The sequence below is a fragment of the Balaenoptera physalus genome (genome assembly GCF_965194825.1).
Source record: "Balaenoptera physalus genome assembly, chromosome: 3".
NCBI lineage: Eukaryota > Metazoa > Chordata > Mammalia > Artiodactyla > Balaenopteridae > Balaenoptera > Balaenoptera physalus.
Genome location: NC_138890.1, coordinates 171290467 through 171317643, shown reverse-complemented (window position 1 = coordinate 171317643; position 27177 = coordinate 171290467). Strand labels below are relative to the sequence as shown.

General features: G+C 43.1%; 1 protein-coding gene across 4 annotated transcripts in view; it reads left to right on the top strand.

Moving 5' to 3' along the window:
• The window catches only part of ADCY2 (adenylate cyclase 2), a 427841-nt gene that overhangs the window by 369901 nt on the left and 30763 nt on the right, over positions 1-27177 (top strand). For 3 of the 4 annotated variants that reach the window (XM_082454366.1, XM_082454365.1, XM_082454367.1), the window contains 3 exons: positions 2620-2789; positions 18499-18583; positions 23066-23224. In XM_082454366.1, coding sequence (XP_082310492.1) covers positions 2620-2789; positions 18499-18583; positions 23066-23224 — 414 coding nt within the window. The remainder of the gene's footprint in view (positions 1-2619; positions 2790-18498; positions 18584-23065; positions 23225-27177) is intronic. The other variant, XM_082454368.1, reaches the window with a different exon arrangement.

The following is a 27177-nucleotide window of genomic DNA, read 5'->3' as shown; positions in this document are numbered from 1 at the left end:
GTGCAAGCCCGTGTTTTATTCGATTCACCAGAAAGAAGCCTGCCCTGTCAGGTTGCTGTGCACATGCCCACAGGAATGCAGGGACCCCCAGACAGTCTGCGGGGCTCCCTGGGCTGCTTTCAGAAGCTGTCCCAGCATCGATGCCCACTGAATCACTGAGCCTCACACCTGCCCTCTGAGGGCAATACTTAGCCATTAAGGATTTAAGTAATTAATTTAAGTCATTAAGGTAATAATGCCAAGTCCCTATACATGAGGGCTGGTTTCAAAGCACAGGCTATCTCTCCCTCACCCTCCGCTTTAGGGAGACTGAGTCGGTGGTGCCCATCCACTCTCCTCCCAGACCTCTTGATTCTGTCCTTCCTCTCCGCCAGCCAGATGGTCCCATCAGGACACATTTCCTCTCCTCTTTTCTTCTTCCTATTCTCTGTCGTGGGGTTATCAGTGGTCAGAATAGTAGAGAACTGACCTCAGGGAATTGTGGCCAAAGAAGTTGCGCTTACAGACTCCCAGCCTTCCCTAAGCCGCCACCACCCATCATGCTCCTTGCCTAGGGATGCTTTACTTCCCAAGGACTGACCCAGTGGTTGTCGGACCCAAGGGACTTAATTGCTGGTCTTCCTTCTGAAGCTGAGATGCCAGGTCTCAGTCCTCACTGGTGAGGATCTGCCTTGACCCCTGCGTGGGTGCCTCTCACAGGGAAGGAGGTGCCTGCTAGGACCACCGCAGCTCATTTTCCAACTTTCCTTTCTCCCCCAAGAACAGGACTGATGCACTAATATTAGTAGCCCTCCCCATGGCTGACTGTAGATGACCTTAGCTGGGGAAATAAAAGGAAGAGCTAGAATGACAAAAATAAGCAGTTTATACATGGCTTATCCCATATAATGTAACTAAAATGGAGTAGCTTACACACTGAGCTATTTTTTAAAGGCAGGATTTATCAAACATCAGTCGGATCTATGTTTATTAAAATGATTAAACTTTACCGACTGCTGCTTCTGCTGCAGACACGAAAGATAGCAGCTAATCCTGGTTATTAAAACCCTATAATCCAGCAAACAAACGCTTTGCGAGAATGACAACTGTTTCCACTTAGCGGGCACTTCCTGGCCTGCAGGGCCATGGACTCCAAGCTTTACGTGCTCTTCTCAGTGACCTAGAAGGGGGGACATTATTACCCTCCTTTTACAGATGAGGACACTGTGACATATGCAAGTTACGGCACTGGCCTAAAGTCAATCCGCTAACGAGTGATTGGAGCAGAACTGAATCCAGGGCTATCCTGTCTTGACGATGTCCATTGTGGTAAATGGAAAAGTGCTAACACAGGGCAGGCCTGCCAGCTGCTTCCCATGGACCACAAAAGATGGACCGTGCCGGCCTTCTTCCTCACGCTGGGGTCTTTGATTTCTTTGGTGCCCGTCCACTTCCAGGGCAGTCATGACTCACCCAGGTCAAAGCTTTTAGGGTTTTTTGTTGTCTTTGTTTTGTTTTGTTTTGATTTTCAATTTCAAAATTTACTATCAAACGGCAGTACCCAAGACAATGTGGAACTAGCATAAGTAAAAACATATAGACCAATGGAACAGGATTAAGAGTTCAGAAGTAAACCCTCACACTTATGGCCAATTGATTTTCAACCAATGTTAAATCTTGCTGTTTTCCTTCTTCTTTTTCTTTTTTTTTTTTTTTTAACTTTGTACGGTGCTACAGTTTATTTTCAAACATGTTCTTGTTGCTGATGTTGAAGACTCACCACTGAATTCCTCTCATGTCCTCCAGTTTTCTTAATTGATTTTTTATCTGGGATAAAGACCTGTTAGTAGTCTGGTGAAGGCTGTGAACCCTTAGAATGTTGGGGTTTTTTTTTTAAGTTTATTGGAGTGTAGTTGATTTACAGGGTTGTGTTAGTTTCAGGAGTACAGCAAAGTGATTCAGTTATACGTGTACATATATTCATTCTTTTTTAGATTCTTTTCTCATAAAGTTTATCACAGAATATTGAGTAGAGTTCCCTGTGCTATACAGTAGGTCCTTGTTGGTTATCTGTCTTATATATAGTTCAAAGCTTTTAGTTTTTTTAAATCCTTTCTGTTCTAGATAATCCCTCTGACACACAACTGCTTTTTAAATAAAATGTCTAGGCTTTCTTATACCTTTAATAGAACTACCTGTAATGATTTGTATCCTCTTAATGAATTAAATCATTGAAAGCCCACAAAAGATTCTCTGTACTGTCATTTTGTTTTAATCTGTAAATGTGTAGGGAGCCATTTTGTTTTCATTTTCAAGAAGCAAAGGACATTTGCTAATAATGACATAGCTTCAATATAGATTTCTAAAAATTATTTCTGAAAAGTATTTGGCCATATGCACGATTATTTTTATTAAACATGCTACGCTGGGTGAGCAAGCCATGTCATGAGTAATTCTTTTCTAAATCCAATGTGTTTAGTCATGTGTCACTGGATCAAGGAGCAGACAAATGCATCTGCTTTCACAGTCAGTTTGGGAGTTGACCAAGTGAGCTTGATGGTGGTCCCCAATTTTAATGCTCATTTTGGCATTCCTCAGAAGAGATCCCAAGTATTCATCTGATGTATTTCCCTGTTCCAGTACTTTATATACAGCTGCATCCTGGGATTGATATCCTGTTCGGTTTTCCTGCGTGTGAATTACGAGCTAAAGATGCTGATCATGATGGCGGCATTGGTGGGCTACAACACCATCTTTCTCCACACTCACGCCCACCTCCTGGATGACTACAGCCAGGTCTTATTTGAGAGGTAACCTGCTTCCTCTTGCTTCTCTTTAGTTCCTTCATGGGATGTTGGTAACATAAGTATGCGTGGAGTAAATGCAAATTAGCAATAGCACTGTCATTGGGAATCACTGCGTGAGTGTTTCTTTGAAGTGATGATTCAGGAAGATAAGGTGTGTTTTTTATTACAGATTACACAGAATAGGTATTATCACGTATGATCAGCAGATAAGAAATGGTTTGGAGAGATGATTTGTGTTATAATCTGTACTATATTGATAAGAATAATCTTTTCTTTCACGTTCAGCATTATTGATATTTTGGACTGAAGGATTTTCCGGGGGTTGTCCTGTGCATTAAAGGTTATTGAGCAGTATCCCTGGCCTCTACCCACTAGATGCCACAAAATCCATCCCCCCCCCCCAAGTCATGACAATTGAAAATGCCTCCAGACATTGAGGAATGTGCCCTGCAGGGCAGTGGGGCCCCCAGGTCAGAACAACTGAATCCATATACACAAAAGTACAGGGACAGTGGGTGGTTCCATTCACAAGTTATAGTGAATGGAACCATAACTTGTTGGAGATAAGATAAAATTTCTTATTGGAGATTTCCTAAAACATCCTGTTGTGGAGGGAATCCTATTGGTTGTGTTTACTCTGCCAGCCTTAGGACAAGATGCTTCAAGAATGATCCTCCCAGGTCCACGCCCTTGGACTTATGAAACGTTTCCTGTTATCAAATTACTTCTCTAAGCTAATCATAAATATTTATTTCCTGCTTGAAAAAGAAGTTTTCATCATGATATTCTCCATCTCGCATCTTAACAGCAAAAACACATTTTGTATCAAGTGTTAGGTTTATTTCTGGACCCGCCAGACTTCAAGTTTTTCTATGAGTGCTTTGCATAATCCCCCATAATATTTCTATATTTCTTTTAACATAAAATAAATGCCTTAAATACTTGCATAGATTTGTTGCTCAGGAAAGATGATTTGTGTTGACAGTTTATGGCCGCTTCACCAATGGAGGCCCAGTGTCAGGAACGTGGGCACCTCACTGTGTAAACGTTCCTTCCCAATAAGAATGCTTTTAGAAACACAACTGCACCGCATTCTCTTCACCTAATTTAATTTTCGTCATCCTCCAACGCCATGAAACCCTAACAATCTGTAGTCAGGCTGAGGATAGTGGAGTTGCAAAAATACATAATTGTATTAAGGAAATGATATGATTCCTTAGCCAAGATGAAAATGAAATCGAAGTTAATTTTCCAATAAATTCTCAAAATTGCCAACCAAACACGCTTTAACATTTCCCTACCGTATCCAGAGAGCCCGTATTGAATCCCTAAGTAAATGTAACATCACCGATTTTGACACACAGCTGAGAACACTACTCAATTTCCCTTTATTAAATTTAAAGCTCCTGCATACGGTACACATCCGAAGCAAAAGTAGAAATTAGATTAGCAAGTTTCTGATGGGGAGGGAATTACTTTGGGGATCTGAGAGAGACACGCCACCTCTTTTTAGAACCCCAGCAGCAGGGAAGTAGCTATTTGGTTAAAGAAAAGGAGTTTTACTTTCAGAGCCCTTTTGTTTCATTCAAGGTCTTTTGTGTGTGTTCTCTTGGCTTTGTCTTCATAATCACCTTAAAGCTAGGTAGGGCTGACGTGACAATCCTCAGGCACCTGCCTTCACTGCCAACGGTAAGCCAGCATCCTCTCTAGGATGGGTGCGCCCGCCTCCTAACCTTGACTAAGGTTTCCGCGTGAGCTGCCACAATACTCCCGGAAGCATTCCTCTGCCAGAAGATGAATATTACTGACATAATAGCATAATACCTCAAAATTAACAAATGTTCTCTAATAGCAGTTTAAAACGAACCCCAAATGAGAGACCTTTGAGTGGCAGCTTGGAATCCCCTCTGATTTCCCCAAACTCGGTGTGTGTATGACTTAACCATGTGACTTGTGCCAGTGCTAAAACCCATTGAGCTCAATGTTTCCCTTTTCTGAGATTCAAGATATTCCACCATGAAAGAACTGATAAAGGTTTTTTCCTCCTATATCTGGTTTGTTATTGCTGACACAACCCTTTCAGATATGAAACTAGGATCCTTAAAAAAAAAAAAAAAAAAAGCTAGTCTGAGATGTTGCTTTGAGAATGTACGTCCCTCCGTCCCAAAGCCATAGATGCCCTTCAAGGAAAATGCTGGCTTACCACAAGGCCAGGCAGCACCTCCTTTCCTGATCAAGTTGGTCTGTGCCATCAAAGTCACATGCTTGGTGCCATCCCTTTTCTGACCTGTTTTTGGTCACTGTTGATGCTGAAAACTCGGCCTCTGTGCACCGGTGTCAAATCAAATCTTGGAGACAGAGTTTTAAGTGAAGTAGAAAAGAATAGCTTTATCTCTTTGCCAGGCAGAGGGGGACACACCGGGCTCCTGTGTGTCCCAAGCAGGGATGATTTGGGGAGGAGTTTTATAGCAATAGCTCAAGGGCGGGGTTGCTAATAAGGATCAGGGTGTGTGCAGGGTCTGCAGTCCTTTAATCTGGCCTCAGGTGGTCTCCTGATGAGGTTCTCTGGTTCCTTTGATCTGCCCTCAGGTGGTCTCCTCCCTTGTCTCTGCATCCCCTCCCTTCCTGGATTAGCAACTGTTCAAATCTGCCCTTTGGAACTCAGGGAAGGGCATAGAGGCTGGAGTCTATCCCCTACAAACAAGAAATGGGGGACAAAGAAAAGCTTCCGTGCCCAGGAGCCCCACAGGGTCCTGCTCGGTTTCAGCATCTCTGTTTACAGGGGACTGCTGGGCCATCTTCTGAATACACAGTTTGGACTGTGTTGTTGTCCTATATGTGAGTTCACCATGTTTCAGGGGCCTTTTCCAAGCCAAATTTGACATTGATCATGGACAAGCCAACAGGGAGTTTTGTTGCCAGCAGGGTCAGCAAAGAGAACAAAAGTATGCACTAGAAAGACTCCAGATCAATGAATAATTCAGAAAAGGATACCAAAGATAACCTGTAAGATTCATGAGTGCGGAAAGCCAACTTTACAGGAGAAAAAAAAAAGTCTACTTGAGAGGGTGTGTCATTAAAAATCTATACGAATGGAAGCCAGCAAGGTCCCAGTACTTCACCTGCCATCACGTGATTGTGATCTATCACCTCATGGTGAAGAAAGCTCAGAAGTGTCTGATATTTAGGAGGTCCAGAAAAATCCATGTCCTAATTCTTTGGCATTTACAACAGTCTTCCATATCATCTGTGAGTACAAGATGCTTTGCTGAATCAATCAATCAACAATCCCGATTCCGGTCCATGACACCATCTCCCAAAGCCCTCAGCCAACACCACTGAGGATGCTTTACAGGTGATGGCGATGGTGATCGTGATAACCATTTATATTGCTGGAAGCTGTTTTTGTTTCAAGGACACGTTCCCTTCCCTTGACAAAGGCTCGTTACAGAGTCTGCAAGACGTTGTCAGATCTTTCCTGTGCATTTTTTCCTTGCAGAACTGAAGAGTATCAAAGGATGAATATTATCATTTCACGTGGACCCAGCCATTATGTTAATTCACCTGAAAGCTAGAAATATGCCTTCTATTCTAAAGATGTGTGGAGGATGGAGAGCTTGAACAGAGGGGTTAACCAGGAGTCCAGCACATTAACCAGCTCTGTGTGGGCACTTAGCCTAATAAAATAAATACTTTGTGGGCAGCATATAAAGTGTATAAGTAAGCAGCAGTTGTATCGAGTACCCAGCATCATTCAGAAGCTCTGGATTATTGCTGGTAGAAATGTCTGCATAATTTTAACTTCCTGACCTTAGCAACAGCTCCATACCAAGGATAGCCATGGAAATGCTCCATAGCGATGGAGCCATGAGTCAAGCACCTTCAACATGGTTCTGCATTCTCTGTTTTTTCTGTGTCTCATGGAAAACCCAATGGCTAGAATTCGGCATATTGTAACATTTTGACAGTGTCCCAGCTAGGGATCAACTGATGATGAGCTCACTGAAAGCCTGGAGGAAGAACTGCGGCATTAGTCATGCTCAGGAAGAAGGCAGGAGCAGTGTGCATCCACCTCTGGGAGAGATGGTCCAGAGGGGTTCCAAACACCTGACATTTCTTTAAAGTCTCCTCCTTTAAATGAAAACCGTATTCCAAATCTGTAGTCAAACCCATAATATATCCAAGTTCATACCAAAAAGATTTTAAATTACTTTCAAATTTAATATCTCAGTTTCTCTTCCCCTTCCTAATTCCCCTCCTTCCCCTCCAGTGCCATCTCCAGAAAGTATGGAATACACACGTTTGTTTCTCTGTAGCTGACGCCACTAGTAGCAGAGCTGGGAGGTAGAGTAAGGAGGTCAGTAATCTGAGTTGCCTAAGTTAACAAGAACAACAAAAAAAGTTGTCCTAGGGCTGCTCGAATTCTACCAATCTTTCTTTTCTTCTATAAAAAGCAACCATTAGTGAGCTCCTTTGTTATCTAACCTAAAAAAGAAAATGCCCTGTGATTTGGACCCACTTGTAGGAAGATACTCAATTTTTAGGCTGTTTTTTGTTTTGTTTGATTTTAGAATGAGGGGAAGAAGGAGACTTCAGAGAGCCTGGGCCCCCAGACTAGATAGGATATGTACTTCTTATCATCAGCTCTCCAATGTATGAGGCTAAAGCCCAGTGCACAGACCCACGATATCAGATGCACCAACTGCTTCCCATTTAAAATCACTCTTCTCCAAAGGATGAAACCATGATTGCATTAATCAGGGTGCATCATTTCTCCATAGCAAAAGGCCAGCACTACCTCTCCAGCCCCACTTTTATCATTTCTCCTGACCTGCAGCTGCCTCCAGGGCTCTTCCTTAAGCATGAGCTTATCCCTTATTATGTTAGTCGTTGGCAGTGCCAGAATTTGTTTGCAGTCCTTAGCATTTGTGAATAACTCGGAAAAAGCATGAGACTTTGATCCATCTGTCCTTGGATGACACTGGGTCACCTTCTCTGGAAGATTGCATAGGATTTCAGTGCATCTGTGTCCAGCCAGAGGAGGAAAAGTGTCTATAAATGAAACCCCTTAGATTTCAAACGAACACAGTTATTTGTCCACTCATTCCTTTGTCTTTACAGCACAGTTTCATTGAATACCCTGTATATTCCAGACCTGATTGCTGGAGTCCAAGCACATAGAGATGAATAAAATATAGTCTCTGCTCTCAAGAATTTACAAAATCTCTCTATTAGAAAATTGTGTCTCACCAGAAGGCCAAAAGGAGACTTGCAGGTTAAGTTCCTATAGCCCACCTAGGGAATGAGTGAACCTGTTGGCTGGAAGCTGGTTAAGTGACCCAGAGTTGACTGTGATATTGGAAAGACCTTGAAGAACTGTGGAGGTCCAAAAAGATAGGGGAGGAGTGTTGTCAACATCATGGCAGAATAAGACATCCCTCATGTTTGTCCCCAACTATAATTTGTAATCTATCCTTGGAGGAAAGTGCCTTTGTAGGAGCTGTGGGACCCAGCACCATATGGGATCCAGGAGGAGTCTCGTCCACCCATGTGTTGGACAGTAGGCATACAGACCTTGATCCTGGCTGTGGACCCTGCAGTGACATGTAATCCAGCTTCAGCAGCTCTTGGCCATGGAGCCCCCTGGAAAACAGTCTTAGCCAGTGACCCATGGAAAAGAGAGACTTTGCAGAAGTCCAGGTTTTCAGAGGAGAAATTCTAGCACACCACTGGAGAAAAAAACATGAGTTTGGACACGCTGAAGTGGGTAAGAGAAACAGTCTGACTCTGTCCACACTACCCTTCCCCCAAGATGGCGCAGCTTAAGTCCAAGAGAGATGTTCTCACTCTATGACTTCTCCTGTGAGCACCCGTCTTCCCAGCTGTGCAGGAAGCTACCAAGCTGGGAGAGGAGCAGATAGGACTCTCAGAGGGCTTTAAGAGAACACAGATGCCACTAACTGCATTACTGCCTTTGTCAAGGAGCCCACCCACAAGCCCCTGGGAACACTTCACCCACAGATCTCCCCAGCTGGCTCACGGGCACCCTCATTGTTCCACATGCCTCATGCACACCCCTACCCTGTGGCCAGCTCCCTGTGCATATTCCCTCCCGATGGCAGCATCGAGAGGGAGCTTGGACCAACAGCTAGTGGGCATGCACAGAAGGCTGACTGAAATCTGAGGACCAGAGAGAGACCACAAACTTGAGCTTTAGCAAGTTTTGTTTGGGAAAACAAAAGGAAGAGTGTCGGCAGTCGGCCTGGTGCATTGCAGGATGGAGAGAAGGCATACAAGCTTAGAATTCTGCCACAAGAGGGACCAAGAAAGGTGGAGAGATGTATCCACAGAAGGTCCAGAAAGCCTCAGAAGCACTAGCAGGGCTGGAGGAAGATATTTATGCCCTGAAGACAGTTAGTAAAGGGTGCAGGAAGTGAGTGCTACTTCACATATGAAGACAGCAATGCAAGACTTTAAGGAACATGAAATCAAGGAAGAAAGGAACAAAGGAACTAAAAAACAGCTAGAAAACAATTCATTATTAAGCCCTTACCTATCAATTTTACTCTAAGTGTAAATGGATTGAATTGTCCATTTAAAAGGCATAGAGTGTCTATACAGATAAAAAAAACAAGATCCACCTATGTGCTGCCTACAAGGAACTCACCTCAGCTTTAAGGACACACATAGGATCAAAGTAAAGGAATGGAAAAAGATATTCCATGCAAGTGGAAACAAAAAGAGAGTAAGGGTAGCTATACTTATATCCGATAAATACACTTTCATCCAAAAACAATAACAAGAAACAAAGTCATTATGTATTGACAAAGGGGTCAATTCATCTAGAAGATATAAAAATCATAAATATATATGCATCCAACATCAGAACACCTAAATAAATTAAGCGAATACTAGTAGATATGATAGGAGAAATAGATGACAATGGAATAATAGTAGAGAACATCAATACATCACATTCAACAATAGATGATCCAGACAGAAAGTCAAATAGGAAACATTGGACTTGAACTATACTTTAGGTCAAATGGACCTAACAGACACATATGGAACACTCCATCTAACAGCAACAGAATACACATTCTTCACAAGCACACATGGAGCATTCCAGAATAGATCATATGTTAGGTCATAAAACATGTCTTAGCAAAATTAAGGTTGAAATTATACCATGTATCTTTTCCAATCACAATAGTATGAAACTAGAAATCAGTAACAGTAGGAAAACTGGGAATTTCACAAATATATAGAAATTAAACCACATACTCCTAAACAATCAATGGTCAAAGAAGAATACAAAAGAAAAAGCAAAATATAACTTGAAACGAATGAAAATGGGAACACAAAGTACCAGAACCTATAGTATGCTGCAAAAGCAGTTTTTAAAGGGAAGCTTATCATTACAAATGCCTACATTAAGAAAAAGAAAGATCTCAGATAAAAACCCTAACATTACACCTCAAAGAAATAGAAAAAGAAGAACAAACTAAGCCCAAAGTTAGCAGAAGGAAGGAAATAACAAAGATCAGAGAAGAAATTAATGAAATACAGACTAAGAAGACAGTAGAAAACATCAGTGAAGCTAAGAGCTGCTTTTTGAAAAGATAAACAAAATAAACAAATCTTTAAGTAGACTAGCCATAGGGAAAAAAGAGAGAGGACTGGAATAACTAAAATTAGAAATGAAATAGAAGACATTACAGTTGATACTACCCAAATACAAAGGATCATAAGAGACTACTATGAAAAATTATACACCAACAAATTGGACAACAGAGAAGAAATGGATAAATTCTTGGAAACATACAACCTACCAAGACTGAATGATGAAGAAATAGAAAGTCCTAACAGACCAATAATGAGGAAGGAGATTGAATCAGTAATCAAAATCTCCAACAAAGAGAAGCTCAGGACCAGATGATTTCACTAGTGAATTCTACCAAACATTTAAAGAAAAATTAATCCCAATATTTCTCAAACTTTTCCCAAAATTGAAGAGGAGGGAACACTCCCAAACTCACTTTATGAGGCCAGCATTACCCTGATATCAAAGCCTGATAGGGACACTAAAAGAAAAAAACAACAAACAACAACAACAACAAAAAACACAGACTAATATTTCCAATAAATATAGATGCAAAAATTCTGAACAAAATATTAACAAGCCAAATTGAACAACACATTAAAAGGATCATGCCCCATGATCAAACGGGATCTATCCCTGAGATACAAGGATGGTTCAACACATGCAAACTAATAAGTGTGATACACCACATTAATAGAATGAAAGATAAAAATCATATGATCTCTTATCTCAATAAATGCAGGAAAAGCATTTGATGAAATACATCTTCTCATGATAAAAAACTTTCAACAAATTGGGTATAGAAGGAACACACCTCAGCATGATAAAGTTGGCATATAACAAGTGCATAGCTAACATCATACTCATTGAAAAAAGGCTGAAAGCTTTGCCTCTAAAAATCAAGACAAGAAAAGGGTGCCTCTCTTGCCACTTTTATTCAACATAGTACTGGAAGTCTTACCCAGAGAAATCAGGCAAGAAAAAGAAATGAAAGGCATACAATTAGAAGGAAGATGAAAAATTGTCTTTGTTTGCAGATGATATGATCTTATACATAGAGAACCCTAAAGCCTCCACCAAAAAAAAATTGCTAGAACTAATCAAAAAATTCAATTACGTCACAGCATACAGAATCAACATACAGAAATCAGTTGTGTTTCTATACACTAACAATGAATTATCTGATAAAGAAATAAAGAAAACGATCCCATTCACAATGGCATCAAAAACAAGAAAATATTTAGGAATAAATTACACCAAGGAGATGAAAGATCTGTACACTGAAAACCATAAGACTTTGATGAAAGTAACTGAAGAAGACACAAGCAAATGGAAAGAAATCCCATGTTCATGGATCAGAAGAATATTGTTAAAATGTTCATACTACCTAAAGCCATCTATAGATTCAATGCAATTCCCATCAAAATTCCATTAGCAGTTTTCACAGAAATAGAACAAACAATTCTAAAATTTGTATAGACCCACAAAAGACCCTGAATAACCAAAGTAATCCTGAGTAAGAAGCATAAAGCTGGAGGCATCACACTCCTGATTTCAAACTACACTGCAAAGCTACAGTAATTAAAACCATATGATACTGACAAAAAAATAGATACATAGACAAGTGGAACAGAATACAGAGCCCAGATAACCCCTTGCATATGTGATAAACTAATATTTGACAAGGGAGCCAATAATACTCAATAAGTAAAGGATAATCTCTTCACTAAATGGTACTGGGAAAATTAAATACCACATGCAGAAGAATGAGATTGGACCCCTATCTTACACCACTAACAAATATTAATTTGAAATGGATAAGAGACCTGAAACCTTAAAACGCCTAGAAAAAAACATAGGGGAAAAAAACTCCTTGACATTGATCTTAGCAATGATTTTTTTGGATATGTCACCAAAAGCACAAACAACAAAAGCAAAAATAAGTGAGTGGAACTACATCAAGCTAAAAAACTTCTGAATGGCAAGAGAAACCATCAACGAAATGAAAAAGCAACCTACAGAATGGGAGAAACTACTTGCCAATAATATATCTGATAATGGGCTAATATCCAAAATACATAAAGAACTCATACAACACAACATAAAAAAAAAATCAATTTAAAAGTAGGCAGAGGAACTGAATAGACATTTTCCAAAGAAGACATACAAATAGTCAACAGGACACGAGAAAATGCCCAATATTATTAATAATCGGGGAAGTGCGTATCAAGACCACAATAAAATGTTGCACACTCCTTAGAATGGCTATCATCAAAAAGACAAGAGATGACAAGTTTTGGCAAGGATCTGGAGTAAAAGGAATAACGGGATATTGTTTTATCAGCCATGAGAAAAATGGAAATCCTAGCACTTGCAACAACATGAATGGACCCTGAGGGCATCATGCTGAGTGAAATAAGCCAGCCAGAGACAGACAAATACTGTATGATGTCACTTATATGTGAAATCTAAAAAAGCTGAACTCACAGAAACAGAGAGTAGAACGGTGGTTACCCAGGCCTGGGGAAAGGTGGGAGAAGTGGGGAGATGTTGGTCAAAAGGCACCAGCTTCCTGTTATAAGATGAATACCTTCTGGGGATCTAAGGTACAGCGTGGTGACTATAGCTAACAATACTGTGTTACATACTTGAAAGTTGCTAAAAGAGTAGATCTTAAATGTTCTCACCACAAAAGGGAGATGGTAATTATGTGAGGTGATGAGGATGTCAGCTAATGCTATAGTGATAATCATTTCCCAACATATAAGTGTATCAAATCAACACATTGTACACCTTGAACTTATACAGTTTATATGTCAATTATGTCTAAATAGAACTGGAAAGAAAATAACTGAAAAATATGTCAAAAGACACAAACACAAACTGTCTGCAGAGGTCATTCTCACCCCTGACTCAGTTGGTCCAGAAAACTTATTAATGATGCATATCCAGTCATCGGAAAGGAATGGTGTATTTTTTAAACGACTGAGCTGTTTTAGAACTCTCCTGTCTGACCACAGCTCTGATGGTCATTGCAAAAAACCAGGTCAGCCATCAGAAAATAGGTTTGCTTTGATGGCTGCCGAGTCTGAGCAGTGGAATACAGGAATTTTGGCTGAGCTGTCATCCTCACGCTTCATCACCAGCCAGCATCACCTGGCCAGGACCCAGCCACTGCACTGGTGACCCGGAGGGAGGAGAGCTTGGAAGCAGAGATCAACAGGATGCTGTATGCCACTCACCTGAAAGGCCAGGAGGGAATATCAGGAAAGTGGTACTAACACGTGCATCTCAGCAATTCCTTGCCCTTTCTCCAGCCAGACTTAGAGGAAGATTTCCCGACAGGACAATTGGCTGTCTTTATTTTGCCCTTGGCATTTTAACCCCAACATTTCCTTCCTGGGGTATTTTTATTTTATTCGGACTGTGTCGTCTCCTGACATTGTAGTTGAGGTCTTGGTCCTGTGCTGAGCAAGGTACAGCAGATTCATCTTGCAGCAGCAACAAGTTGGCCAAAACTTGAGCTTTTTGCATCGCTTGACATTGAAGATGGCTGAGGATTCAGAGGTTCCTTGTTGGCAAAGCCAGGCGTTTCCTAACTTACTCACAGGGACAGCCAGGAGTAAACAGCTTCATCAGCGGCAGAGCAACAGGGTCTCACGTTAAGAGGGAGGGCTGTAGCCATTGTCTCTTTGTGGGACTTTTCTTCATGAACCGTGGGCTTCAGGGGGTCAGGGTCCCAGAGGTCAGACTACTTTTGATCCCAGTGAGTGACCTGGGAAGATCTGATTTTACTCAGTTCGTATATTGTTACCAACACAACAGAAACTAGGTTTCTTGAGGTACTTTTCTTCTTAGTAAATGGAGGCTTATGTCACCTAGAAAATAGAATGTTTTGAAATGTTAATTATGTTTGTGTATACATGCCTGGACTGCATCCTCTCCTGAAAGCAATGAAAATGTCATTTTTATGTCACGGAGCTGTTTGCCTTTAGGTTAGAGACTGGTTCACCAAGCAATTCCATATCCTTTGCCCAATTTGTTAGGTTTCTTTGTTCTCTTGGACCCTGGAAACTTGAGGGCCAGAATGATTGCTCCATTAACAGCCTCAGGGTGAGGGTCAGCTGTAAATTAGTGTGTGGCTACAGGCACATTTGGGTATCTGTGTCTCCAGAACCCATTTTTAAGTATGAAAAATAGCCTATCTGGTCACATTTTGGCTAAAACTGTCAAGTTAAAATCATAGAGTTAGAAACCTTCTCAGTTATATTAGCTCTGTCTTCTATACTTCATAACAGAGTGATAGCATAGCCCCAGCATGTGAAAGTCCAAAGTGGATTTCATCCCTAAAACTTAAAGGGAAAGGAGAGAGAGAGACCTCAGACTAAGTTGCTGTCGTTTTTATATAAATGGCCGATACAATTGTTAATGTGTCAGTGTGTCACTTAAAAGAAGACATGCTGAGGTCCTAAGCCCCAGTAGCTGAGAATGTGACCTTATTTGGAAATAGGATCATTGCACATGTAATTAGTTAAGATCAAGTCCTGCTGGAGTGGGGTGGGCCCTGATCCAATATGACTGGTGTCCTTGTAAGAAGATGGCCATGTGGAGACAGAGACACATGGGGGGAGGGGAGCGGGCACCACGTGATGATGAAGACAGACATTGGAGTGATACAGTGGCCAGCCGACCACCAAAGCCAGGACGAGGCAAGGAAGGATTTCTCTGCAGGTTTCAGAGGGAGCACAGCCCTGCCGGCACCTTGATTTCAGACTTCTGGCCTCCAGAACTATGAGATGATAAGTTTCTGTTGTTTTAAGCCACCCAGTTTGTGGCACTTTGTTTCAGCAATCCTGGGAGTTAGGAGTTTGGAATTAGCAGATACAAACTACTCTATATAAAATAAACAACGAGGTCCTACTATATAGCAAAGTATCTTGTATAACATATAATGGAAAAGGTTGAGAAAGAATATATATATATATATATGTATAACTGAATCATTTTACTGTACACCTGAAACCAACACAGCATTGCAAATCAACTACACTTCAAAGAAAAGTTCTGGGAAACTGATATGATCAACACAACTGACTAGACTCTGCCAGAAGACATCTTGGAATTTTATTCTCTCTGTCCCGATGTCCCCTCCATACTACCCACTTCTTTTCCTCCCAGCCTCTCTTGCATACACACAAAGAGCAAGGAACCCAGGAATGGATCTGTGGATGGAGAAATTCATCCCTCAAGCTTCAGGAGACCATCAGCCGTGGCCTGTGAGGGGCCCACGTGGGCGAGATGAACTCCCGTTGGAATCAGCTGTTCTTTGGGGCTGGATGAATAAAAGAAGTTTCTGAGAAATCTAAATGAAAGCGAAGACAGCAGGTTACAGGTCTCCCTCGCTGACGGAAAACGTCAGAAGGAAAAAAGGCATCTGTGGACTGGTACCCAAGTCTATCCTACAGGCTGTGCTGTGCGTCATTATTTCTGAGGTCCATTTAGTTCTGTACTTCCCAGTGCACTGCCCGGTCCAGCAATGAGAGCCTTTCCTAGTCTTGCTTCCCCCAAGTCCCCACCTCCACCCACCACTATTCCTCACTAAGGCTCAGGAACTGGGAGATAGGTAGAGGTTATTTGTACCCCTAAACCTATGTTTAAATTCATTAGCGTGAGGAGTCCCAGAAAAGGATTTTTCCCTCTAGGTTCCTTGCATGTATTTTCTGTGTGATTATCTGAAAACCCAGCCAGCCCGTGAACTGCATAAAGAGGGTCTTACCTCCCACTCTCCATCAGTGAGAGGGAGGGGAGATGGCTTTGTATATTTGGGGCATCTGGTCCCTTACCTGGGGATGCACGTGGGACCTGAGTTCTGATTGGTTGCATTGATGAAGCTACTGTAAGATCCTGACCTTGGAGTTAACATTTTACTCTCAGTTTAGGTTTATAGGGTGATGGGTAAAAAGGAGGGATGTCATAGCAGTTTTCTAGGATTCCTGGAATGGTAAAGTAATAGGATGTTCATGAAGCAACGTGAAAGTTAAAAACAGCCTGTACCAGCTTCTTGCACGCTGTTGTGTATGTTGTACCACTTTTTTTTTTTTTTTTTTTTTTATGGCCATGCCGTGCAGCTTGTGAGAGCTTAGTTCCCCAACCAAGGATCGAACCCGGGCCCTGGCAGGGAAGGCTCGGAGTCTTAACCACTGGACTGCCAGAGAATTCCCTGTACCAGTTTTATTAACTGGTCAATATCCTGTCAGTGTAGTCAATATGGGGGGAAATGAGTTTAAAAGTCACTGGGGACTTCCCCGGAGGTCCAGTGGTTGACTCCGTGCTTCCACTGCAGGGGACATGGTTTCAGTCCCTAGTCGGGGAACTAAGATCCTACATGCCGCACATGGTGTGGCCAAAAAAAGTCCCTAAAAGTCACTGGAGTTTGCACTGCTTATAAACATCTGAAGTGCAGTCACTTCAACTGTGCTATTAGACACAGCTGCCACGAGCTCAAAAAGGAACTTCATTTCTTAAAATCGCTACTACTGAGACAGGAAAGTGACACTTGTCAGCTCACTTCATTCCTAGAGAGAAACTGGTAACCTCCTTATGGCTGTTGAGCTCAGATTTTTTCCAGCCACAGTTGGCTTGGTAGGAGGAAAGAGCCCTGAGTACAAGCATAGCCTTTCTGGAGAGTTCTCTGAGGTCCTAAGCCCTTCAGCCACTGGGACTGGAGATTCTGTCTCCTCATTTCTGCAGGAATCTGCCTTTCTTTTGCACATGAATCTGTCATTCTGTTAATGAAATCCACCAACCTGCATTTTCTTATCTTTTTCTCTAGCTTCCTTGCTCCATCCTCTTGTTTATCACTGTGTAGTTAATACTAAAAATCATGAGTGCCATTTGTGAAGTGCTTCCTGTATGTCAGGCTCTATGCCAGGTACATAAATATTTGACCTAGTGACCAAGACAGCCAGTAAGATGGGCATTGGTACCCCCTTTGGCTGATGGGGAAAGTGAGGTTTAGAGGGGTTTATCCTAGGTCCCCAGCTCACTAGAGCAGGGGAGTCATGATTCCAACCAGGGTTACTTACGTCAAAGCCCACCTGCGCTCTTTAGTTCTTTATCCATTTCTCTTATTATCTCATCAGTCCTCGAACCTTCTATGGAGAAACAGGAAAATCTCAAAGCATATTCAACTCCCAAGCAGAAACTGATGACTTGATATTTATACTTGATTAAATACAAGCTATGCTGCTTATGTGACATGGCAGCCATACATAATCAACTTCTCAAGTCTCATTTACAATTATATGTGTGAAATAATCATTTGTCAGCTATGCAGGATTACCCTGGGGAATCAAGTCGATTTCTCCTTGTATGCTGTACAAGAACCGAAAACAGAACCTTTAAGTTGACACATAAAATTGACCACCACACATGCCAACTAGGATGTGTGGGTGGTCATTGCCTAGAAGGTCATGGTGAGGATGGAGGGCCCAGCCAGCACAGTAAGAGCTTGATGGGGCAGTGGGCCAAGGGTTTCCATCTGTCTTATGCCTTTGTGATACAAAACCCCATGAAAGGAGGAATAAGAAGGAGCGCCTGCCAGAAAGTTATATGAAAGTATATTATTCATATGTCAGAGTAGCTTATAGAAATAAAGTTTCCTACTTCATTTTTATATCTCCCATGATTATTAATTTCTAGCATACTGTCTCATTCTGCAAATAATTACTAAAAAATACAAGTCATATATCCAATTATCCATATTGATCCCAGAAATATCAAGAAAATATTACTAATATTCTGCTCTTCATTTTATATTTGCTAGAGTTTGGTATAAAGTAAGAAATCTATATTCATTTGGAAGATTTTTTTCTTTTACTGAGCTCTTGAAATAAGGATTATTTTGCTTTCTTCTGATGCAATCTGGGTTTGCAAATACATTTGAAGTGTGTGTGTGTGTGTGTGTGTGTGTGTGTGTTTGGTTGGTTGGTTGGTGTAGAATGTAGACAAGCACTAGAGATTCTGAAATTTATTCATGCACGAATTCTAAGTCCTGTGTGTATGTTGTTTTGTTGTATTGTTTTCGTCTGTTTGTTTGTTTTTTAATAGACCAGGCATTTGGAAAGACCTAAAGACCATGGGCTCAGTGTCTCTCTTTATATTTTTCATCACACTGCTTGTTCTGGGCAGACAGGTAAGAAGTCTGTTTCTTCTGTAACTTCTCTAAAGTGCTGTATTAATAATACTTTGCTGATGTGCATTGCCATTGCTTTCATGCAAACAAATGTTGAAACATCAGAATCACCTTATCACTTAAAAGAAAAGTAGGTAGCACAAGGTATATATGCTTGGCTATAGACACAAGAAAAAGGCCTCTCATTTTTTTTCCCTTAAGAGGCAGATTTTGTGAACAGTAGAAGTGTGAATCAATGAATTTCCTGTTAAGTCTCAAAATAAATATGTAGGTTTCTGTAAGCCTACAATGTATTCCCTCAGTAGCTGACACTAATTGGAAAAAAATGTCCCCTTGCCTGGGGTTTTCATCTGCATTTCAAAAGGTATGGCTTCTTTTTCTTTGAAGTGGGTATTAAGTATCCCTGCTGTCACTTGCAATTATCCCTAGAAATATGGTCCCTTGTTCAAAAATTTTATTTTGTGATGCAAATGAAACGTCCTCCTCGGGCTCTGTGCCCGCTTCTGGCCTCCCCGTGGAGCCTGTAGGTACAGGACTTTTAAGGGCAATATTCTTTCTCTGCCTGCAAACAAGGACAATCACCCAAAGACTAAAGACTCATCCCATACCGGGTAGCTCTGCCTCAACCACAGTTTGTTTTAATTTCTTTGATGGATAGCATGAAACAAAGAAGTGATTTATTTGGAGATAACCAGGGAAGAGGCAATGCCAATTAAATTCTATACACATCTCTAAACAGTTAAGTTATCTGAGAGGCAAACTATCAACTGGGGAGTTTGGGTCTGGCTTCCATTTCTCACCAGGAGGAAGCTGCTAATAATCGCACAGTCGGAGCAGAGACCAGATCTGTCACAGTCAGGCCGGCACCCGGGAATGCCATCCATCCTCTTCCATCTTCCCGGGGACGTGCAAGGGGCATCCTTCCCTGGAGCCCACAGTGCAGCTGTCACCAATCTCCCTAGAGCTACGCTGTGGTCCTGATGCAGAGCTTAGAAGACCCCGGTCCCCCCATCACCCTCCCCACCTCTGTCCCCGGCACATGCTACGTTCTGCATTCTTAGGCAGTTTCTCCTACTAGAATGATCACTCAGATTGCTTCACAGCAATACATTTTAATTACCTAGAATCAAATTGAATTCTCCCAACTTTTTTTATTGATCACTGAGATAAGATACAGGCAATACCACTACACAAATGTTGTCGAATCCCATGGCTGCTCACTGATCAGTTACCCCCTAAATGATTTAAATAAATAATCAAAAGTATGCAGTATTATGGCCAGGCATTCATTTAACGTGATAGTGCTGATACCAGTTTCCTTTTTTGTCACTAGTGTAACGATAAGTAATATGTACATCTAGAGGCCTAAAGAGTAGTAACCCCTGCAGGATTAATTGTGTCCACAGTTACTCTTTAACTAGAACCAAGGATATACCAAGGTGAGCCAGAAGGCTGACCTTCAGTCCAAAATCATTAAGTGAATGATTTACTGAGATCCCAAGTCTTCTGGGATAACAAGAACTGTGAAGTCTGTGATATAGACTTCCTCTGCACACCCTTCCGGAAATACAACTGTATTATAAACAAATGTCTGATATTTGAAATAAGGTTTTCAAATGTTGTAAGAATCCATGGCCTCAGAGTTACCTCTTTTCTGAATATGTTTTAAATAATAGCACAGACTTTTTGCAACTTATTTTTGTTATCATTTGTCCTAATGGCTCCCCTGGCCCATGACCATCTTTTTTGAAATGATGGCAATGTACTTGCTTTCTAAGAAAATGACTATACTAAATATTGCTGTAGGCACCTCAGAAACCTTAATGAAAACATAACACATCCTAGACAAGAGCGACAGTACAGTACCACTCTCTGTACTGAAACCTAGCTTGTGACAGAAATGCAAGCCAACTCAAGGGCCTCTTTTGAAAAAGAAAGATCCCCTGTATTTCACCCAAGCTTAAAGGGCAGCCCCCTGCCATCAAGGGTCTACATCCTAGGTGGGCTCATTCAGAGTATGGAACCGGGCAGTGACAACCTAGTGCCTGAGAGTGAGGCCGAGGTCCTTGTGTGCGAGAGTTGGGGATCCCAGAGAAAGTGGAATCATGTGCTGCCTGCACCCCTGCCCAGAGACCACTTCTGTCCACGCAGAAAGGTGTAAGTCCAGTTCCTCAGGTAGTTTTCAGAACTAGACAGAGCACGGGACGCCCTCGAGGCTGTGCTAGGACGTGAAACACAGCAGACAGGGTCGGTGGGGTCCCAGACGCGGCCTGGACGCCCTCTCAAGACTCTTCCTGCTCTCTCTCCCATCACGCCAGAGCTCATGAAGACAAATTCCACGTCTGAGTGGGATCTGGGCCCCTAAGCATTTGGGGAGCGGCCCCAGATGGAATCTGAGAGATGGGGGGTGATGTGAGGACTGACTGTGGGTCATGGAGCTGGGCTGCTGTTTTAGCTGAAGTGTCACAAAGTCCTTAGAGCGCTTTCCTGCCCTGAGTCAGGGTCACGGAGGGAGCAGCTCTCCCCGCCCCTGGCTGCATCTCCTCACGCAGCCTCCCCGGGTCTCTGCGTCAAATCTCCCTCTCTTTTCTCCTGTAAGGACATCAGTCATTGGATTTACAGCCCACCCTAAATCCAGGATGATCTCATCCTGAGATCCTTAAGTTCATTACATCTGCCGAGACCCTATTTCCAGAGAAGTCACAGGCACAGATACCGGGGTTCAGACTTGGAACGATCTCTTTGGGGACATGATTAAGTCCATTACAACTGGTTTGGGATAAAAACATTTGTCATCTTCTGGGGGACTGCACATGAGTTTTTAAGGTCCTTGCGCCTCAAGGCAAGGGTTCTGCAGCAGACTGCACTGGTTGGGGAGGGGAGTGGGAAAGATTTGTCAGAAGGTCACTCTCAGTCCAAGGTAGCTGGTCCCAAAGTGTTCCGATTCCTTTAGTAGGAGACTTAAAGAATGCTTGCACGTGGTGCAGTAGCAGTCCCTCAGAAAACCTGAGCGACTCCTCACGTGCTTTACGAAAACCTTTCAAACTTACACGAATTGGGCTTGCTGCCTCCATGGCTTCATCTCATGTTTCATTTTCATCTGATCTTTGGTGTATACCTGTGTCTTCTCGATGCCACCACCGTAGATTGCTTCTGTTATTTTACTTTAATACCGGCCACACCACTAGTTTATCCCCCCCAAAAAATCTAAATAAATTAACCTGTTCTCCAAGGGAGAGGCCTTTTCCAGTACGTGCATAGCATGATTTCCATAAATACAGAATGTGGGAAATGTGTCAGTAATGTAAAAATTTAATATAAGCAAACTTTTAAAATACCTCTTTTGTAATCTTTTTTAAAAATGGCTTGTTATATGAGCTAAAAATAAATGCCTCCCCAGAGGAGGAGGAATAATTTTTGAATATATCACACATAGTTTGAAGCAAACCTAATTTCAGTGAATGATCATTGTTCTTTCAGGTTTCAAATTGTGAATTTTTTTTTGAAATTGCCATCTGTGCATGAGGCCATTTATGTGTGTTTTATTTTGCTTTGTGCTGTCATTGGTATAGCTAATCAAACCAATAAAACAAACTCCCTCCATTTAGTTCGTTTTTGCATTTATTTGTCAATAATTACTATCTGTGCTGAAATACACTCTCTCTCTTAGGCCCTTCTGTTACAGGAAGATTCATTCAAGTCTGTTTCATTATATTAAATTATATACATCAGAGCAGATACAAAATGATGACAAACCAAAGAGACCCTGTGATAGTAAACGGGTCTCTCTATTTCTACAATGTTAATAACAGCTGGTTTTTTAAAACATTGAATTTTAATACATTATAAAGCATGAACACATATGTTTTTACTGGCAGGCACCATCAATTAAATTATATCAAAATGAACTTTTGTCTAAATATAATGTCATTTTCTCAGTACGGTGCAATCCCAAATGAAAAAACACATACTTTTCAATGTATACTTAATTACATAATTTGTGGTAGAGGAAAACTGATTTTCAGCTGTAAAAGGCAAACTGCCACAAATGAACACTATTATTTTTTAAATGCAAATCATGAAACAATGCACTCTCTCTACTAATATATTTTCCATTTTTCTTTTATTCATTATTTATATTCTATCACAGCTCTTTCCAAAAAATAATTCAAGCCACCATTTATTAACATGACTATGTAAGAAGCTTTCATGTCATTTTTGTCTTTCAAGCCTTCAGTATAGCTATTTTCTCTGTTTCTGAGGCTGGTTCTTTCCCAAATTTGCATTTTGGAAATCCATGTTAGAGGGTGAATGAGAGACATTTGGGGGCAACTGAGGGCTTAGTAGGGAGGGTGACAATTCCGTTTGGGGGGGGTTCTTTTTTAGGTTTGTTTCATTCTTTTTATTTTCTCTTTAAAACCTCCTCTCTCTGGCAGGACAAGATGCCTATTGTTTCTTTACCTCTGTGTCCTCTTGTAACAGAATGAATATTACTGTAGGTTAGACTTCTTATGGAAGAACAAGTTCAAAAAAGAGCGAGAGGAGATAGAAACCATGGAGAACTTGAACCGCGTGCTGCTGGAGAACGTGCTCCCTGCGCACGTGGCTGAGCACTTCCTGGCCAGGAGCCTGAAGAATGAGGTCAGAGAGGCTGGGCTGATGGGGAGAGGCGGGGCCGGTCGGGCGAGGATGGGCGATGGGGAGAGGCTGGGCTGATGGAGAGAGGTGTGGCTGGTGGGGAGAGGCGGAGCTGGTGGGGAGAGGCGGGGTGATGGGGAGAGGCTGGGCTGATGGAGAGAGGTGTGGCTGGTGGGGAGAGGCGGGGCTGGTGGGGAGAGGCGGGGCGATGGAGAGAGGCTGGGCGATGGAGAGAGGCTGGGCTGATGGAGAGAGGTGTGGCTGGTGGTGAGAGGTGGGGCTGGTGGGGAGAGGCGGGGCGATGGAGAGAGGCTGGGCTTATGGGGAGAGGTGTGACTGGTGGGGAGAGGCGGGACCGGTGGGGAGAGGCTGGGTGATGGAGAGAGGTGTGACTGGTGGGGAGAGGTGTGGCTGGTGGAGAGAGGCAGGACCGATGGGGAGAGGCGGGGCCGGTGGGGAGAGGCGGGGTGATGGGGAGAGGCGGGGCTGTTGGCCAGGGAAAGGCGTGGGCTGGCGAGGGCCAAAAGCTCCTGGCAGTGACCTAGAGGCCTGTGGCACTTCAAACATGTCAGTGTTCAAAATACTCGACATTGGCCTGAATGTGTCCATTTTCAAGAGTATATTGACTGGTCGTATAGAGGTCAACTGGGAATAGTGAGTTAGACTCGCCTGTGAACATCTTAGCGTGAAGTTGATTCATTCTTCCTAGTTTTTCTTCCCCAGCCATGTTAAGTTCTGAACGTGCAATATGAGGCACTGGGGTTCCAAATATGTCACAAAAGGGGTCACCACCCTCTGCCTAGTGTGGGAGGACGCTTCCTTACCAGCGTGCCATCAAGGCCAAATCAAGAAGCAAAATCACACCATGCATCCCACACTCCACTGTTTCACGGCTCATGACTTCCCTGAGAGCCTTTTAAGGGTCTTAGAATTTCAAAGATATGAGATAGACAGAATTTAGGAGTTAGCCACACAAGGACAGATCAAAGACTTGAGACCATCCATTTGAATGGATAGAAATGGGAATTTCGTGGAACATCTAAAGGAATGGATATTTAACTAGAGTTGGAGAGATTGGCATGTTCTTTCGATGCTGAAATGGCTTATGAAATGAATTTTCTTTCCTGTAACTAAATTACAAGAGTCAGCAGATGTATCTACAGTGGGACTCTGTTAATTTAAGAAACATGCATTTGAGCACCCACTGAGTGAATGACCTGTGTCTGGTGCAGTGGAGTTTCAGAAACGTATGACGTGCAATCCCCGTTCTTAGGAAACGTTCAGTGAGGATTGGGAAACCTGTAGGTGGATGAACTCGTTCATAGATAAGCTGAACTTTGATGGCACTGATGCACAGAGCAGCGAAGTGAGAAGGCTTGGAACGGTATTCATCTGTAACATAGTTAAAGTTGACATTGAGAAGAAAGTGCCAGGTGGTGGGCAGGGACCGGACTTTATCACTCTGGTCTTTCTGGAAACATGCTAGGCATGGTGAGCCAGTCCGGGGGCCCCAGCAGGTCCCACCGTTCACTTCTCTATTTCTTCTCCTGGTGTTTTCTGCTTTCAGTAGGTTATTCAGCAACTTATTTACCTCTTGGTCACAGACAGTGAAATCATTACATCTATTAAAAAGGAACCGTCTGTTTTCATTAGCAGTTTAAGAGCTTGTTTGTGTCTATATGTCTAGCTATCAATTCAGGTTGTAAATTCATCTGTTGCCCCTGCGCTGGGTCAGGCTGGTGCTGGGCCTGGTTACAGAGGTGAACAGGACAAGGTGGCCTCATCCCCAGGAGGGGACAGAATCCTATTGTCTCCAAAGGTGCTAACTGCGTAAATGCAGGAGTCCAGAAAGTCCACCACTGTGAGCAAGTGACTTTTGAACCAGAAAAGAAAGTGCTAGAAACTGGCAGAGAGATACAGGCTGCAGAGGGGGAGCAAAAGACCATTCCAGGCTTCAAGGGGCTACTTCTGTCCAGATGACAGGACAGTGCTTCGTTCAAGACCTTAAAAGGCCCCGGGTTCAGCCCTACAGCACTTGGTGACCTCTTCTGCCCCCTCCTGAAGTCTCCCTAGGCCAGACCAGGGGAATCGTGGGTTCTCTCTATTCGTTCCTGTTTGCTTGGCTTTTTCTAAGCAGGCCTCTGAACACAGTTGCCCCTTTGGAAATCATAAGGAAAAGCAGATGGGGATGGAGAGTGAAGCCCACAGGTGGACAGCATGGGCTCCAACCTTTGTCCCAGCATTTTCTGTCATGGTAACGTGAGCTACTTCCCCGGCCTGAGCCCCATCTCCCCATGAGTCAAAGGAGAACTGTGCTTTACTTTGCACAATTCTTAGGTAGACTGTGGGATGTTACATGTCACACTGAGCGTCCGTCCCTCCAGCTGAGGTGGACATTTGATAGATCAGGACCCGGAGTCCCACATCCATGCAGGTGGGACATACCTGGTGGGCAGACAGCACCAAAGCACCAATGGACTCATCCACTGACCGAGTGGCCCTACTGTGTGCCGGGCCAGTGACCCTTCTGCGACTAGCACGTTATGGGTGCTTCCAAGATGGGGGTGGCATTTCCCTCCAAGTTTCCTCATCAGTGCTGGGAGTTTAATAATTAAGAACACACCCAGAGTCTTCTACAACCTTCACCGCCCACGTGGGGTCCGTGGGGAAGGCTGCAGCGTCAGGGCAGCACCGCGCGCTGGGCTTGAACCCTGGAATAGGCACCACCTCACTGCGCCGGCAGTTTGGGAACTTTTCTGAGACAAAGTAGGAATCAGCGCGTTTCGATGAAACCAGCTCTGGGCTCTGTTGCCTCGTTTGTCAGATCAAGAAGGTGAAGTCCTTGGGGGCCTCGTCCATGGCCGCATCATGCCTGTGTGTGCACGTGAACCTGACTTAGGCGCTAAAATGATTTCCCCCGCAGACCGTCAGCACCCATTCACCAAGCTCCCAGCTTATTCCTTCATTCAGGAAACACACCCCTGACCCAGGCAGCCTCATTTTCCCGTAGGAAAATGAACAGGAGCTCAGTTCCAAAGCTTTTCAAAGGCTTACTGCCACAAACAGCTCCAAGTTCCCTTATCGCATATTAGGGGTCTCCGGTTTTCGCTTAGGAACCCCGATACCCTGGACATCATTAGATTTGCACGTTCTAGCTGCTGACCTCACGTTGCTGAGGAGGGTAGAGCGACACACACTGAATCTTAAATCGGGGGCATCAGACCGATGAGACCCTCCTTGAAATGATCTCTTCATTCTGCACAACTGTGGGCTGCGAAAGTCTCTGTATTTCATCAGACGACACAGAACTCCCCTGGGCTGTGACTTTCCAGATTTTACTGCCAGTTTTTGCTGGTTAGGTTAAATATTTGGGGAGGGGAGGGAGCTACTCAAGCAGCCACTGTAACTGTTGGGGATTAAACAATTACAGCGGGCCCGTCGGGCAGCCTGCGGTCAGGGCAGCCTGATGTCTGCTCAGCGGGACAGAGATGCCCTCCAGTCGCTGCTCATGATCAGACCGGTAGTGAAGCAGGTCTGCTGCTCCAGTCCTCACAGGGAATCCTGACTGCAGAAGAGAAGCCCCGTAAAGGGTCTGAAGGAGAAGGAGAGCCCCTAGCCCACTGCCTAAAGGTTCTGAGGGCTTCCACCATGAGTCTCAGAAAGGACGGTGTTGTTTTTTGGGTTTTTTTTCCAAAATGCTTATAACCAGGTTATTACCAAGAGACTCCTTTGAGTGCATGGCAGACTTCTGCCCCGTCCCTCTGGCTTCCCGACGGGCCGGATGCCTAACTTCTGTCACACTCAGTCCTTCCTGTTCTCAATCGACTTCATCCCTGGGCAAAAGAACCCACTTCCCTGACCTGGGGATGCGTCATCCCAAGCTTGTGATCTCAGGCCAGGCAGGCTGAGGTGTTTGACCTCCTGCAGCCAAACGGTGATGGGGTCTGTGCTGTTTA